A 17,211-nucleotide genomic window follows, 5' to 3' on the forward strand; every position below is an offset into this window, starting at 1 on the left:
TCGTGCAAGAGAATATTGCTACAAAAAAAGTGACTGGCCTCTCCGACATTCACTTCAGCCAGGGAGTAAACTGTCCTGCATCCAGAAGATGACGACCCACCTAGGCAATGGTGGTAACAAAATCTTATCAAGTTGGGCATACAGTGGTGGCCAAAAGTATTGGCACCCCTGCAATTATGTCAGATAATACTCAGTTTCTTCCTGAAAATGATTGCAATCACAAATTCTTTGGTATTATTATCTTCATTTAATTTGTCTTTAATGAAAAAACACAAAAAGAATTGTCCTAAAGCCAAATTGGATATAATTCCACACCAAACCTAAAAAAGGGGGTGGACAAAAGTATTGGCACCCTTTGAAAAATCATGTGATGCTTCTCTAATTCGTGTAATTAACAGCACCTGTAACTTACCTGTGGTACCTAACAGGTGTTGGCAATAACTAAATCACACTTGCAGCCAGTTAACATGGATTAAAGTTGACTCAACCTCTGTCCTGTGTCCTTGTGTGTACCACATTGAGCATGGAGAAAAGAAAGAAGACCAAAGAACTGTCTGAGGACTTGAGAAACCAAATTGTGAGGAAGCATGAGCAATCTCAAGGCTACAAGTCCATCTCCAAAGACCTGAATGTTCCTGTGTCTTCCGTGCGTAGCGTCATCAAGAAGTTTAAAGCACATGGCACTGTGGCTAACCTCCCTAGCTGTGGACGGAAAAGAAAAATTGACAAGAGATTTCAATGCAAGATAGTGCGGATGGTGGATAAAGAACCTCGACTAACATCCAAACAAGTTCAAGCTGCCCTGCAGTCCGAGGGTACAACAGTGTCAACCCGTACTATCCGTCAGCGTCTGAATGAAAAGGGACTGTATGGTAGGATACCCAGGAAGACCCCACTTCTTACCCCGAGACATAAAAAAGCCAGGCTGGAGTTTGCCAAAACTTACCTGAGAAAGCCTAAAACGTTTTGGAAGAATGTTCTCTGGTCAGATGAGACAAAAGTAGAGCTTTTTGGCAAAAAGCATCAACATAGAGTGTACAGGAAAAAAAAAAAAGAGGCATTCAAAGAAAAGAACACGGTCCCTACAGTCAAACATGGTGGAGGTTCCCTGATGTTTTGGGGTTGCTTTGCTGCCTCTGGCACTGGACTGCTTGACCGTATGCATGGCATTATGAAGTCTGAAGACTACCAACAAATTCTGCAGCATAATGTAGGGCACAGTGTGAGAAAGCTGGGTCTCCCTCAGAGGTCATGGGTCTTCCAGCAGGACAATGACGCAAAACACACTTCCAAAAGCACTATAAAATGGTTTGAGAGAAAGCACTGGAGACTTCTAAGGTGGCCAGCAATGAGTCCAGACCTGAATCCCATAGAACACCTGTGGAGAGATCTCAAAATGGCAGTTTGGAGAAGGCACCCTTCAAATATCAGGGACCTGGAGCAGTTTGCCAAAGAAGAATGGTCTACAATTCCAGCAGAGCATTGTAAGAAACTCATTGATGGTTACCGGAAGCGGTTGTTCGCAGTTATTTTGGCTAAAGGTTGTGCAACCAAGTATTAGGCTGAGGGTGCCAATACTTTTGTCAGGCCCATTTTTGGAGTTTGATCATTTCACACAAATGATTTGATTTTCGCTTCATTCTCTTTTGTGTTTTTTCCTTGCAAGCAAATTAAATGAAGATAATAAAACCAAACAATTTGTAATTGCAATCATTTTCAGGAAGAAACTGAGTATTATCTGACAGAATTGCAGGGGTGCCAATACTTTTGGCCACCACTGTAATGAAGAACTTTGTAAAGGCAATGGATAAAAATGTAAAAGCATTCATGCATCTGATTGATAACTTTACAAGGTTAAGTGAAGCAAATATAGAACAAGGAGTCTCTATTGGACCTCAGATTCGTAAGCTTCTTCAAGATGATGAGTTTCTTTGTTTGTCGCAGGGCAAGGAAAAGGCAGTATGGTCTACATTTGCATTTGTGGTAACTAACTTTTTGGGAAACTCATGAGCAGATACAATAACTTTGAAGAGTTGGTTTTATTTCTCCTCAAAACATATACAGTAAGGATCTTCGCTGTAACATGTCCTTAACGATTAATTTCTTACATTTTAGACTTTTCTTCCAACAATCTGCGGAGTAGTGAGATACGAAGATGGTGAGAGATGTAACAAAGATATTATACCTATGGAGAAAAGATATCAAGGAAAATGGAATCCCTCAATGCTTGCAGATTACTGTTGCATAATTTTAAGAGATGATCTGATGCAGGAGTACAAGAAACAAGCAAAAATCAGTTGTTACTGAATGAGGACCAAGTTTTGTAGTGCAATTTCTGTAATTGATTATAATTTGCAATAGTGTTAAGACAGGTTTTAGTTATTTGAATTGTTGCTAAGTTTTCTCTAAATAAATATCAGAAAATTGGAATAACAAGATATTCTGCATCTGTATATTTACAAAAATAATAATGTTTCAAGGTACTGAAACTTTTATCATTAATTATATGTAGCAGTAAAAGGAAAACTCATTGTCCAATTTAAATTCAGGAGGTCAAACTCGTTAAGAAATGGCTCAGTTCATAGCGGAATCTGATAACTTTTAAAAGTAAAAACAGTGTTACATTATCTGAAAGATCCTTGAGCTAGTCGGGTGGAAGGTTCTTCAGCTGCTCAGTCAGGAAGTGCAGCCTCTGCACAGGTCCCGGTACCTTCCTGCTCTGCACCAATCAGTTAGATAAGTGTGGAACTGGAGAAGAGAGCAGTTCTCTCACTGATCAGGAAGGACACGGCCTCATTGTTCTCGGTCACAGAAAGCTACCTCCAGTCTATAGGACGCACTCGCTTATAAGCAAGATTTTTTCTTGATAAAAGTGTGATTTTTCAAGTAAAATTTTCCACATTAAGGACATAAAAAAGGCTTCTCCCCTATGTGACTTCTCTGATGTCTATCAAGATGCGATTTCTGATTAAAACATTTCCCACATTCTGAACATGAAAAAGGCTTCTCCCCTGTGTGAATTCTCTGGTGCTTAACAAGATTTGTTTTCCATGTAAAATATTTCCCACATTCTGAACATGAAAAAGGCCTCTCTCCTGTGTGAGTTCTCTGGTGCCTAATAAGATTTGATTTCCCTGTAAAAGATTTCCCACATTCTGAACATGAAAAAGGCTTTTCCCCTGTGTGAGTTCTCTGATGTGTAACAAGATCTAATTTCCGGTTAAAACATTTCCCACATTCTGAACAGGAAAAAGCCTTCTCCCCTGTGTGAGTGCTCTGGTGTGTAACAAGAACTAATTTGTGGTTAAAACATTTCCCACATTCTGAACACGAAAAATGCTTCTCCCCCGTGTGAGTTCTCTGGTGACTAAGAAGATTTGATTTCTTGTTAAAATATTTCCCACATTCTGAACAAGAAAAAGGCTTCTCCCCTGTGTGAGTTATCTTATGTCCAACAAGAGCTGATTTCTTGTTAAAACATTTCCCACATTCTGAACAGGAAAAAGGCTTCTCTCCTGTGTGAGTTCTCTGATGTGTAACAAGATCTGTTTTCTGGTTAAAACATTTCCCACATTCTGAACAGGAAAAAGGCATCTTCCCTGTGTGAGTTCTTTGGTGTATAACAAGATTCCATTTCCGGTTAAAACATTTCCCACATTCTGAACAGGAAAAAGCCTTCTCCCCTGTGTGAGTTCTCTGGTGACTTAGATGATCTAATTTCTTGTTAAAACATTTCCCACATTCTGAACAGGAAAAAGGCTTCTCCCCTGTGTGAGTTCTCTGGTGTGTAACAAGAGCTGATTTCTTGTTAAAACATTTCTCACATTCTGAACATGAAAAAGGCTTCTCCCCTGTGTGAGTTCGAAGATGTGTAACAAGAGATGATCTCACTGTAAAACATTTCCCACATTCTGAACAGGAAAAAGGCTTCTCCCCTGTGTGAATTCTCTGGTGACTAAGAAGATTTGATTTATCATTAAAACATTTCCCACATTCTGAACATGAAAAAGGGTTCTCCCCTGTGTGAGTTCTCTGGTGCTTAACAAGATCTGAATTCTTTGTAAAACATTTCATACACTTGGAACAAGAAAATCTATTCTTTGCCGTGTGAATTTTTTGATGCTTAAGAAAAAACTTTTTGAGTGTAAAACTATTTCCATATTCCGTCTGTGAAAATGGCTTCTTAGCTTTGAGAGCCATTAGTTTTTTAATGCTTATTTTGTGACTTTGATTTTCCTTAGTAGTCGGTAATGAATTACAAGATAGGACCTGTTTCAAAAGATCAGATGGCACATCTTTGTTGTGAAGGGATGATGGTATATCTGGAGAAATGGCATTCCCATTAATTGTATCCTGTGTGATTTCAAACTCATCTGATTTGAAAATTGAAGAGGTCAGCTGTCCCTCTGATCTCCTGGTAGAGTCATCTGATAAGTAAAAAAAAATACTATATTTGAATAAAATATACTTGAAATTTATATTTTTGAACATTTCTACTAAAAATGTTGGTACAAATGGCAAGTTCTATAAAAAATATTGAATTATTCACCAAGACAATGACAGTTCACAGTCTAATAGAAAACCTTATAGCATGAACCAGTAGAGCGTGGTGCTCAACTGTTTGTTCATTCTGACTCCCAAATATTACATATGCAAAAATGCTACCAATAAAAATTTCTACTCATCTCACAAAAACAAGCCCTCACTCAGGTCCATAATTTGTCAATGGAAAAACAAAAGGTTTCCACATCATTAGTGGCTCAAAGGCTCTTGGAAATATTGAAAATTCTCTCTTCTCTCCTGTCATAAAAATTAAGAAAACATTTTCTCCGCTCCCCCAAGCCGTTCTTTCCTCTTCCCTTATCGACCAATAATCCACTAATTAGCACGCACAGGCGGAGTAGCTTGTAGGCAGATGCCAGTACCCAGAGAGATGGCAAACCCAATTAACAGAGACCTGCAATAAATGTACATCTAGCTAAGGAAGATTTAGCGATGCCGACATGAAATATGGAATATATAAAGTTCCATAAGTCCGATAATAATGGGACCCATATTTTTAGGGTCAGCCAAGGAACAATATGCATAATTTTCCATAGCGGTACGCCCCCCCGGGGAGCGGTGACGCAAAAGTACAAAATAACAGACCGGAGCTAGGTCAATTGTGGTCTCTAAAGAGAGGTTAATTCATAATGGAAAATATGTTATCACTTTCAGGCTTCTGCGATCAACAAGCGTTAAGTGATCATCAGAGCCAGCTATTTTAGTAAAAATGTGAAGGCTGGAGCCCAGCCCACGTGATGTCATCCCAGGGGGTGTGTGGGCAGGTCTCCACCTTCGACATAAAAGACCCCACTGAGGATGGGTCAGTGTTAATTGCCGGGGGGTATAGAGACCATAAGCTAAGGATCACGTTCGATAATGGTCAAATCAAAGTGAGGCGCCCCCCCCTCCAGCTATACTTAATCATCTCTGAGACCTTATAATAAGTTCTTTAATCCTTATTTTGTGTAACTGCATATGTATTGTATTGTCTCCTTTTGTAAAACCTTTTGTATATTTTTCCTAAACAATGCCTCTCTTTTGGATTAAATATAAAATTTAATAATCCTGTTTCTTTTGTTCTGTGATTGTTCCCTCCTCCGAAGCCATACGCTATCAGAACGCAGGCGTCCGACCAGGCTTGTATTATATTTCAATTGGGTTGGTAGTGGCAGCAAATAATAATAAGCTATCTAGAGCAAGAATGTGAACGGACACTGAAAATGGTGAGATTGTTCCATTATTATGTGTAAAGTGTGAACTCTCATGTTAAACCACTGATTGTCTTATACGGTTCATGTTTGGTGATGCTCTTAGTAACCGCTCCATTATTATCTGCCATGATCTCGTTTGGTGTGCAGGTGGGATGTACTTAGTTACTATCCCATATAATCCTTGGTATGAATGAGGTTAGATTCGTCTTGGGTAGTGACACTTTTCTACCATTCGCAGGCACCATTTTGACTTATGGTCCATGTGACTTTTTAGTACCCATTTAGATTTTGTTATGCATTTACTTATTAAAGGTTACGTTTTAACCTCTTTAACACTATTTTGCTTCGCCTTGTCAAATGTAAAGCATCCCACCCTACTAAAGCTCATGCATAATGCCAGATGCTGCCAGATACAGCCTTGCTCTCTGCTGGTTAAGTTCTCTGTGTTCAGCTCCCGTGTTCTGTTTTTCTTCTTAGTTTCTTCTTGTGACCTCGGCCCGTTTACTGTCTACTCTTGTGTCTTCTGATTTTGTATTTTCTCTGCCCTCCTGGTTCTGACCCGGCTACCTGACTATTCTTCTTCCCATCTCACTCAACAAAACAGCTGGCAACACTGTTGTTATTGTACAGAAATTCACACTTGGCCCTCACTGCACATTTAATGTTGTCGATCTTAAAAGCGATGTTTGGTCATAAAGACTGGACCTGGTCTTGTAGGGTTCAAATGAGCACATTCAGCAGCACAGCAGGGAGAGAAGGTAGATTCATCCAATAAGATATCAGGGATCTAGGAAGTCAACAGCATCATCACCCTCCGCTTTCTCTCAGACCCATCATAATATTTTTCTTCAAGCGATTTTCTAACTTGTCAGCACTTTCTACGTACGCTGTCATTTGGATTGGTAGTTTGCAGATCTGGTCAGGTAAGAGTCAGGATCTTCTAATTTCAGTTGGTAAGTGGATTCTCCAGGTTGTAAGTTCTAAGGGGTTTCAACGCCCAAAGACATTTGTACAGTTTTGGATGGAGGAGAATGTTTTGGTCTAGATGCAAAATGGTGATCAGACGATTGTGATACGGCCGGACTACACCACCGATAAAGCAGCCACAGCTGATGACTGAGAAGAATCTGTGACTTCTCTGTATTTAGTGGTTACTACTCACCTGGGCGGTCATATGTAGGAATCTCCTCTTTACACTGCTCATCACCCCTCACACATGTCTCTGTAGTATTAATATGGGTCAGATCTTCACCCTGAAACAAATATTGTACAAGTCAAAGACAGATGGAGAAGTCCCATCTATGATCAGCTCTAATCCTGCTATCTCCACTGTTCTCATTATACAAGTATAAAACATATAATACTGGTGGATAAAACAAGACTGAACACAAGACCTTCACAGCCGTCTACACATCATAGGGGAGATCTCATGACACCTTCTCTCTATCTACCTGATGACCCTGAGGAACATTGGGATCTTCTTGTTTACAGTCCTGTGGAAGAAGAGGACGGGGACATATTTCTGGTGCTGTCTTCTTACTGGATAGATCTGGAAGAAACACATACAGGGACTGAATTCATTCTTTACATACAGATAATTATAGTCCGTGTGTATTTAGTCCTGTCTATTACCTGGTGATGTGAGGGGCTGGGGAACCTCCATCATGACGTCCTTGTACAGATCTTTGTGTCCTTCTAAATACTCCCACTCCTCCATGGAGAAATAGACAGCGACATCCTGACACCTTATAGGAACCTGACACATACAATGATATAGTCATCCCCCAGATCCCTTCACAGCGATACTGTATAATGTCCCAGCATTCCCAGCAGTGTCACCTCTCCAGTCAGCAGCTCAATCATCTTGTAGCTGAATTCTAGGATCTTCTGGTCATTGATGTCCTCATGTATCAGGTGGTGAGGTGGAAGCTCCGTGATTGGGCTTAGGGGTCTTCCCCATCCCTCAGACACAGGGTCCTGACAGCGCTCACTAGAGGTCTTCTTCACTACTATGTAATCCTAGTTATGGAGAGACACATTAATAAATCTCACTACAGACATTTCCAGAGTCCTCACCTCTCCAGTTCGGACCATCTGTTATTCCCATAGATAAGAATTATGTAATGTGACGTTATCAAAATCTCTCACCTCTCCAGTAAGCCGGAAGAGGATCTCTAGGGTGAGGTGTAATATTTTCTCAGCCATCTTGTCTCTGTCCATATTCATCTTTGATAGGTAAATCAGGAAAATTCTCTTATATAGAAGATATTCACCGAGAGGATCCGATATTGTAGAGACCTGAATGAGAAGAAGATGAGCCGATGTAACATCATAAAGAATCCTGTGTAATAATACAATTACTGGAGATAATATGGGAAACATATGAGGAGATTTATTCATTTACAGTATCTAGTTTTCTTCTTTACATCTACTAATAAAACCTATATATTTTAGGCCACAGACAACAAGCAATTTCTTCCTCGGAATCTGCAGGAGAATACCTTTCTCATAGACTCATCTTCCTTATTGCTAATTCTCATCTCATTTACCAACACTGGAATTAGCAATACTGCAGGAGATATTCATTACTCGTGACATGAGAAATAACTACTTCATGATGAGGACCAAATCTTCATCTTCTACTATGGCTGTATAAACATATATGGCCAGAGCCCGTCTATATGTTTCTCGTCTTCACCAGACTGTCATCTTCTATCACGTTAGATCTCAGGTCTGATTCACACACAGAAGTTTGAGGCATTTATAAAAGTTTGTTTGTAAGAACACCAAGACAGGGGTTACTTGATACCAATGTCTCTATGTACAGTGTTTTATGGGGTTTATTTCTGGCCTTAGGCTTTCCTATATATTACAAGAAAAATCCATAAAAATAGAATTAGACTTACCGGTAATTTGGTTTATAATAACCCACCATGACAGCACACCGGAGGATGTAACCCCACCTTAATAGGGACAGGAAACATGAAGAGGTGAAATAGCCCCTCACACATCCTCCCTCCAGTGTTATTATAAAGGACCACAAGAGAATGAATGCTTCAAATTATATTTTATTCTCACTGATATGATCATGTAAGAAATAATAAGCAAAAGGGAGGGAATTACTCGTGCTGTCGTGGTGGGTTATTAGAAACCAAATTACAGGTAAGTCTAATTCTATTTTCTCTAATAACCCCCCACGACAGCACACTGGAGGTATACCCAAGATATATTTAGGGAGGGACAATAGCCTGGAGGACCTTCCTTTCAAAGGCTAAATCTCTTCTAATGGACACTAGGTCCAATCTGTAGTGTCTGGAGAAGGTATGGATTGAGGACCAGGTAGCAGCTCTGCAAATATGCTCGATGGAGGCGTTGGCTTTCTCAGCCCAGGAGACAGATACCACTTTTCTAGAGTGAGCTTTGAGCTTCTCTGGAGGTGAAAGGTTTTGGATCTGATAAGTTTCAATAACTGCTTTCTTAACCCAGTTGGCGATTGTAGATTTAGACGCTTTCTTCCCCTTATTTTGGCCTTGAGAATGGACAAATAGATTTTTGTCTCTTCTCCCTTCTTGTGTTTCCTGAAGATAATGCAGGACTATCCTTTGAACATCCAGAGTCTGGAACTCTTCTCTCTCGGATTGTCACAGAAGGATGGGAGAATTATATCCTGAGATCTGTGGAAGTATGAGACTACTTTAGATAGAAATGATCAGTCCAGACGAAAAATGAGACGATCTTCTAGGACCTTTAGAAGATCGCGAATCTTAGAAACTCCCGATAAGTTGGATGAATCGGGGCGTGGTAATATGCATCTTGGAGATCGATCGTAGCCATGACATAATCTTGTCCTATCAGAGGAACTGTTGATTTGATCGATTCTATCTTGAACCTTATGTAAAGTATGTGTTGATTCAGAGGTTTCAGATTGATTGTGATCCGATGGGATCCCCCCATTTTTTTTTATCAAGAAGAGCTTGGAGTAGTGTCCTCTACATCTCTCCTTTGTTGGAACTAGAGAGATTACCTCTGAAGATAGTAGTTCTCCCATACAAGATATTAAGGTGGCTTGTAGCTCCGGAGAGGAGAGCCGTGTTGTTTTCACTCTCCGTGGAGGATAGGAGGAGAGCTCTATTTTTACCCCAGAATCGACCGATCTTAGGATCCACAGGTCATAGTAACATAGTTTGTAAAGCCGAATAAAGACTTGCGTCCATCAAGTTCGACCTGTTAGTTCTGTAATTGCTAAAGTTGATCCAGAGGAGGGCAAAAACCCCAAATGATTTGGCCAATCTTCACCTGAGGAAAAATTCCCTCCCGACTCTGAAACCAGCAGTCAGAATAAATCCCTGTATCAACCTACTATTTTATTCTATTTTTAAGTATATGCTGAAATCTGCCTGGTATCTAGAAATGCATCCAGTCCCCGCTTGAACTGGTGTAGTGAATCTGACATTACCGTCTCTTCACTCAGTGAATTCCATATTCTCACTGCTCTTACCGTAAAGAACCCCTTCCTATGCTGGTGCTGAAACCTTTTCTCTTCCAGTCTTAGTGAATGCCCTCTTGTTACCGTAATATTCCTCCTTTTGAACAAATCCCTGGCAAGGTCTCTATACTGTCCCCTAACATATTTGTACACATTTATTATGTCCCCCCTCAACCTTCTCTTTTCCAGGCTGAATAGTCCTAGTTTTGCCAACCTCTCTGGGTATTGCAGTCCCTCCATTCCCTTTATTAATTTTGTTGCCCTCCTTTGTACCTTTTCAAGCTCGTTTATATCCTTTCTATATATTGGGGCCCATAACTGAGCACAGTATTCCAAGTGTGGTCTGACCAGTGCTTTGTACAGTGGAAGAACAATGTTCTCATCCTTTGCAGCTATACCTCTTCTGATACATCCCATTACCCTGTTTGCCCTTACAGCAGCGGCCTGACTTTGGGCACTCCAATTTAGTTTGCTATCAATCAAGATGCCCAAGTCCTTCTCCATCTCTGAATTCCCCAATGATTTCCCATTCAGTGAGTACTGGTGACTTCCATTTTTCCTTCCCATATGTATGACCTTACATTTCTCCTCGTTAAACCTCATTTGCCATTTAATGATCCACCTACCCAGCTTATCCAAATCCCTCTGTAGGTCTGCACTGTCCTCTTTTGTATTAATTGTTTTACATAACTTTGTGTCATCTGCAAATATTGATATTTTACTATTTATCCCGTTGACTATGTCGTTAATACAGATATTAAATAACATTGGGCCTAGTACAGACCCCTGTGGTACCCCACTAGTGACGCTTACCCAATCTGAGTATATTCCATTTATAACCACCCTCTGCCTTCTATCCTTTAGCCAGTTAGCTACCCACTTGCAGACATTTTCCCCCAGCCCCATCATTCTCATTTTGTATACCAACCTATTATGTGGCACGCTATCGAACGCTTTTGAGAAGTCGAGATACACGACATCCACTGGTTCCCCCTGATCTACTCGAGAGCTAACCTCCTCGTAGAAGTCAATCAGGTTTGTTTGGCAGGAGCGATTCCTCATGAATCCATGTTGGTTCAGGATTAAAAGATTATTAGCATCAAGATGCTCCGTAATTGCCTCTTTAATGAAGCTTTCAAAAATTTTGCCCACAACGGACGTCAGACTCACCGGCCGATAGTTTCCGGCGTCACTTTTCGCTCCCTTTTTGAATATTGGCACTACATTCGCCTGTCGCCAATCAAGTGGCACAGACCCAGTCTCAACAGAGTCCTTAAATATAAGATATAACGGTCTGTCTATCACATTACTTAGTTCCCTTAGTACCCGTGGGTGTATGCCATCAGGTCCTGGTGATTTGTTTATTTTAATGTTACTGAGGCGTTTCTGTACCCCAGCTTGGGTTAGATTTGTCATACTTAGTGGAGGATTAAGTTTGTCACTTCTCATTTCTCCTGTTAGTTCTATTTCCTTTGTGAAAGTTGTCGAAAAAAAATTATTTAATAGATTAGCTTTATCCTCATCTTTCTCTATGATTTTGCCTTCCTCACTTTTTATCGGTCCAATATTATCCGATTTAATCCTTTTACTATTTATATACGTAAAGAACAGTTTGGGATTTGATCTACTTTCCCTAGCAATACGTCTCTCTGTTTCCTCCTTCGCTATTTTTATTTGTTTTTTACAGGTTATCGTTTTTTCCTTGTAACACATTAGTGCCTCCTTACTGTTTTCCTGTTTTAATCTCTTGAATGCCTCTTTTTTGCTATTTAACGCCCCTTTTACGTTCTTGTTCAACCATATTGGTTTCCTCTTATTTCTGGCCCTTTTATTCCCATACGGTATATACCTTTCGCACTGAGTATTCAGAATTCTTTTGAAGGTTTCCCATTTACAATTCGTATTCCTTTGATTAAGAACTTTGTCCCAGTCAATAAGTTGAAGGCTTTCTTTCAGCTGCTCAAACTTCGCCCTCCTAAAGTTTAATGTTTTTGTTGTTCCCTTATTGATAACCCTACTGAAGGGCATTTTGAAGTCGATAATATTATGGTCGCTATTACCTAGGTGCCCCCCTATCTGTACCACAGTTATTCTATCAGGCCTATTAGTCAATATTAAGTCCAACACGGCCTTCCCTCTCGTTGGTTCCTGCACTAGTTGGGAGAGATAATTATCCTTAATATTTGTCAAGAACCTTTTTCCTTTCTGAGATCTACAGGTTTCTGTTTCCCAGTCAATATCCGGGTAGTTGAAGTCCCCCATAACAATCACTTCATTATGTTTTGCTACTTTGTCTATTTGTCCTAATAGCAGATTCTCATTCCCCTCTGTTATATTTGGTGGCTTATAGCAGACCCCCAGTAATATTTTATTATTATTTTTTGCCCCCTCTATCTCTACCCACATGGACTCGACCCCCTCTTCTCCCTCTCCTATATCTTCCCTTAGTCTGGGGTTTAGACATGACTTTACATATAAGCAGACTCCTCCGCCTTTCCCCTGTTTCCGGTCCCTTCTAAATAAACTATAATCTAATAAATTTACCGCCCAGTCGTAGCTATCGTCTAGCCAAGTCTCTGTTATACCTACGATGTCATACTTCTCCGATATAAGAGCCCGCAGCTCATCCGCCTTATTGGTCAGGCTTCTTGCGTTGGTCAGCATGCAAGATAAAACTTTGGGGTTATTTAGCATCCTATTCTTCTCTAACGATCTAACTGTACTATCCTCACCCCCCTCTCCACCCTCATTATATCACTTCTCCCCTTCCCCCTTGCTTGCCTCACATCCCACCTATTTCCTTGGTCCCCCCCCCCCGTCTCTAGTTTAAAAACTCCTCCAACCTATTAGCCATCTTCTTCCCCAGCACCGCTGCACCCTCCCCATTGAGGTGCAGCCCGTCCCTACGGTAGAGCCTGTAGCCGACCGCGAAGTCGGCCCAGTTCCCCATGAACCCAAACCCTTCTGCCTTGCACCAACTCTTTAGCCACTTATTCACCTCCCTAACCTCCCGTTGGCGCTCCTGTGTGGCTCGCGGGATTGGTAGTATTTCTGAGAAAACTACCTTGGAGGTCCTTGCCCTAAGCTTCCTACCTAGGTCCCTGAAATAATTTTTAAGGACCCTCCATCTACCACTCACTTTGTCATTGGTGCCGATGTGGACCATGACCGCTGGGTCTTCGCCAGCCCCACCCAGTAACCTGTCAACCCAATCCGCGATGTGCCGGACTCGAGCGCCAGGGAGGCAGCACACCATTCGGCGATCACGGTCTTTGTGACAGATTGCCCTGTCTGTCCCCCTAATAATAGAGTCACCCACTACCAGAACCTGTCTTGCCTGCCCTACACTTCCCCCCTCCCCCTCATTACTGGAGCATACACTCCCCCGGCGGTCAGAGGATCTGTCGTGCTCCAATAATGCCGGTTCTAAACCAGCCTTCCTATACTTCTTCCCTCTATCCCTCCTAACTGTTATCCAGCTCCCTGCCTGTTCAGCCTGCACTTCCCCTCTATGCTCCACCCCCAGTATTGACCCATTGAGTGTCTGCTCGGTGAGCAGCAAACTCCGTTCCATGTTGTTGATGCTCCTCAGTACCGCTATCTGAGCACTTAGATCCAGAATTTGGGCTTCCAAGTGCACGATATGCTCACATCTCTCGCAGCAGTATGGATCCTCGAGCGGTTGCTCACAGAATGCATACATTGCGCAAGATGTACACTGCACGGCTCCGGCCAACATGGACGTCATTCTAAATATGGGGATACAGTCAGTATATATATACACAAGTACAAAACACAATTATTTATATATAGGTGTATGGACGGGGATCAATTAGGGATGTGCAAGTGTATCAATTAGATATCAGCGGGGGATCAGTTAAGTATGGACGGGGGATCAATTAAGTATCAAGTATGGACGGGGGAATCAGATAAGTAGGTCAGGTGGATTAATCAAGTAAAAAGTAAAGTAAAGAAAGAATGAAACACAGTCAGCAATTCAGTCCCAAGTCCCCCCCCCCCAAACTCCCCGAATCCAAAGCCACCGAAAAACAAGTCACACACCCACCCCCGCCCGCACCCACGCCCCGGACACACGCAGCTCGCCCACACCCGCAAACCAAGAGACCCAAAGAGCCTTCCCTTTTCTCTCCCTTTCCAGCAACGCACCCTTCACCTCAATGCACCTCCAAAGGACTTGATGCCCAACCAGCTGCCCCTTATAAACCCTTAATTATGACCCCTTCCCCTTAATTAACCCCTTGTGAGTAAATCTACACCTCAGGATTTTAGTGCAATGTAGTTAACCCTTAAATACACAGGTAGTAAACTAAGAAACTAAAACTGTAGTGAGAAAATAGATTTTAAAAAGCCCAATAAATCTAAACAGGTAGAAAAGCACTCAGCAGGTCACAATGCAGCACTCACCGCAATTCACACAGGTATTTTCTGCAGGATTCCCAATACCTCTTCACTGAAAAACAAGTCACACACTCACTCTCGTTCGCACCCACGCTCCGGACACACGCAGCTCGCCCACACTCGCAAACCAAGAGACCCAAAGAGTTCCCTTTTCCCTTTCCAGCAATGCACCCTTCACCTCAATGCACCTCCCAAAAAAAAAAGGTCTCTAGAGATCTTCCGCCCCGCCACTGGGGAAGAAAGCTCGAAATGCAGCCCCCGATTATCTTGGCGTCATCGTTTGTTCTGATGCTGGTTCTGGGAAAGAAAAATATTCCTCCCTTTGGGTAGCTCAACCGACCTGACTTCCCTTTCCTACTATATTGAGGAGTTTTTTCCTGGGGAGGTCAAAAGGGTCCTCTTTTTGAGCTAAGTTAAGGGAGGGATTTCTTTTTATCCAAAGCTTTTTCAAGTAAATCATCTAGGGCTGGCCCAAACATGTATTTTCTTTTAAAGGGAATGGAGCATAATTTCATTTTTGATGTGACATCCCCACTCCAGGATTTCAACCACAGGGAGCTCTCACAGAATTGGGATAGCCCAGATGCCCTTGCTGCTACTCTTTCTGACTCTGCGGAGGCATCCGCCAGGAGTCCTGTAGCTTTGTGGAGGAGTGGCAAAGATGCCAGAATGTCTTCTCTGGGAGTGCCTGAGGCCAGGTGTTCCTCCAGCTGACTTGACAAACAAGACATCGATCGGGCAACACATGGAGATGGCATTTGTGTTCAATAGTGTTGCAGAGGTTTCCCATGACTTCCTCAATAGCCCCTCCATTTTGTGTTCCAACAGGTATTTTAGCTGGGAGGAATCCTCAAATGGCAAGGTTGTTTTCTTTGCCACCCACGCAATCTGGATGTCAACCTTTGGAATTTCTGACCAGCATTCTGCTGTTTCGTCATCAACCAGAAACCTATCCCCTAGGTCTGCAGGGGAATTCAACCTTTTTTCAGGGGAATCCCATTCTTCTAGAAACCAGATCCCGAATACTTTGGTGAATAGTAAAAACAAATTTTTTCCTAGAGCGTACACCTCCAAACATTTCCTCCTGCACTGTTTGGGAAACCTTTTCTTCCTCCACCTCCATAGTATTCCTTACTGCCATAAGGAGTTCTTCCATGCTATCCACTGAGAAATAATATTTTTTCCATTGGGATTCCTCAGGGCCTGGACTCCGCTCGCCCTCTTCTGGAGGTTCTTCTGAGATATCTCATCCAGAGGATCCTCGTCCCCTTCTTCTAGCAGGCTGATCTTTCTTTTCTTTGCAGCCGAGAGTGGACGCAGTGTCTTGGCTGGGTGAGTGTGTACGGTGGGAAAATGAGGCAAAGGAGGATTTGATTTCCTGGCGCACTATACCCTTTATCTCTTTCATTAAGGAAGGCTGTTCCTTCCTGATGATTTTCTATGTACATTCCTGACATAACGGCTTCTTATGGGAGGAAGACAATCTGTTTGAACAAATTGGACATCTGCAGATGTCTTAGTTCTGTCTCCAGTAGCAGATTCCTTGTCCCCCTATAAGAGACAGAAGGAATAGGGGCTATAATATCCATTACCTGCATTCTGGAGATGGACTGCCAGTGCCATACTTACAGGGACTGGAATGGTGCTGGGCTCCACAGATGCTGAGTGGGAAGACTCTAACCCATCCAGAACAGACACAGTTTGTCCTACCTCAGGCGTCTTAATATCCAGGGCTCCTTTATGGGCGATCAGATGCAGCGCCCTCCCTCTCATCTGGGGGGGCTCCTCCCCATGTAGTCCAGGTGAAGGTACAGGCGTTCACCGGCGGTCATCTGCCACCATTCTCTATATGCTGATGCGTTCCAAAGTGGAAAGCAAATCCGCCGGAAGTGACTTCATCATCCCACCACCCGGCATTCGACGTCACTTCCGGTGCAGAGATCGTGCGCACCCCACATGGACCGTGGGACTCCCTGGAGCGGAGTCTCCAGTGTCTCACTCTGCTTGCTCTAGAGAGGAAGGGAGGAGGAGATGGACACAGCACAACGAGGAGGAACCCCTTCATTCCTGATAGGGACAGGAAAAAACACTGGAGGGAGGATGTGGTAAGGGCTATTTAACCTTTTCATGTTTCCTGTCCCTATTAGGGTGGGGTTACATCCTCCGGTGTGCTGTCGTGGGGAGTTATTAGAGAAAAAGCAAATATTAAAATGTTTCAAAAGAAAATTGGCAACAACAAATTCTTGTAATAAGAAAAAAACATGCAAAAAGCACAAGACACATTTTGTTACTTAACATATTAAACATTTGTTTTAAAAGAAATTAACTCTTTTGGGCACCAGAACAGGTGTACAACGCAGGGATGGGACAGGTACGGCTGCTACACCAACCCTGGCAGTCTAACCAGTTGTTGCTGTCAAAAGCAAACATGGCATCTAAGAAAATTTGACAGAGTTCGGCTCAATGCCCCTCATCCCCTAAGTACTCGATAGTATGAGGCTTCCTAGTTACTGCAAACAGACTTGGTGGTGGGGTCGGCTTACTCCTGTC

The 17,211-nt window shown here is 42.3% G+C and overlaps 1 protein-coding gene across 1 annotated transcript; it reads right to left on the reverse strand.

Moving 5' to 3' along the window:
- Positions 1–2,901: 2,901 nt before the first annotated feature.
- LOC141213679 (uncharacterized) lies at positions 2,902–16,434 on the reverse strand. The gene is made up of 7 exons (XM_073665279.1): positions 16,254–16,434; positions 15,271–15,686; positions 9,502–9,645; positions 9,158–9,334; positions 7,297–7,305; positions 6,919–7,009; positions 2,902–4,427 (listed from the first exon to the last, which is right to left on the reverse strand). The coding sequence occupies exons 1-7, from the start codon at positions 16,432–16,434 to the stop codon at positions 2,902–2,904; spliced, it is 2,544 nt and encodes an 847-aa protein (XP_073521380.1).
- Positions 16,435–17,211: the final 777 nt, after the last annotated feature.

The sequence above is a fragment of the Phyllobates terribilis genome, unplaced genomic scaffold (assembly GCF_046119375.1).
Source record: "Phyllobates terribilis strain yellow unplaced genomic scaffold, ASM4611937v1 Scaffold_207__1_contigs__length_3498100, whole genome shotgun sequence".
Taxonomy (NCBI): Eukaryota; Metazoa; Chordata; class Amphibia; order Anura; family Dendrobatidae; genus Phyllobates; species Phyllobates terribilis.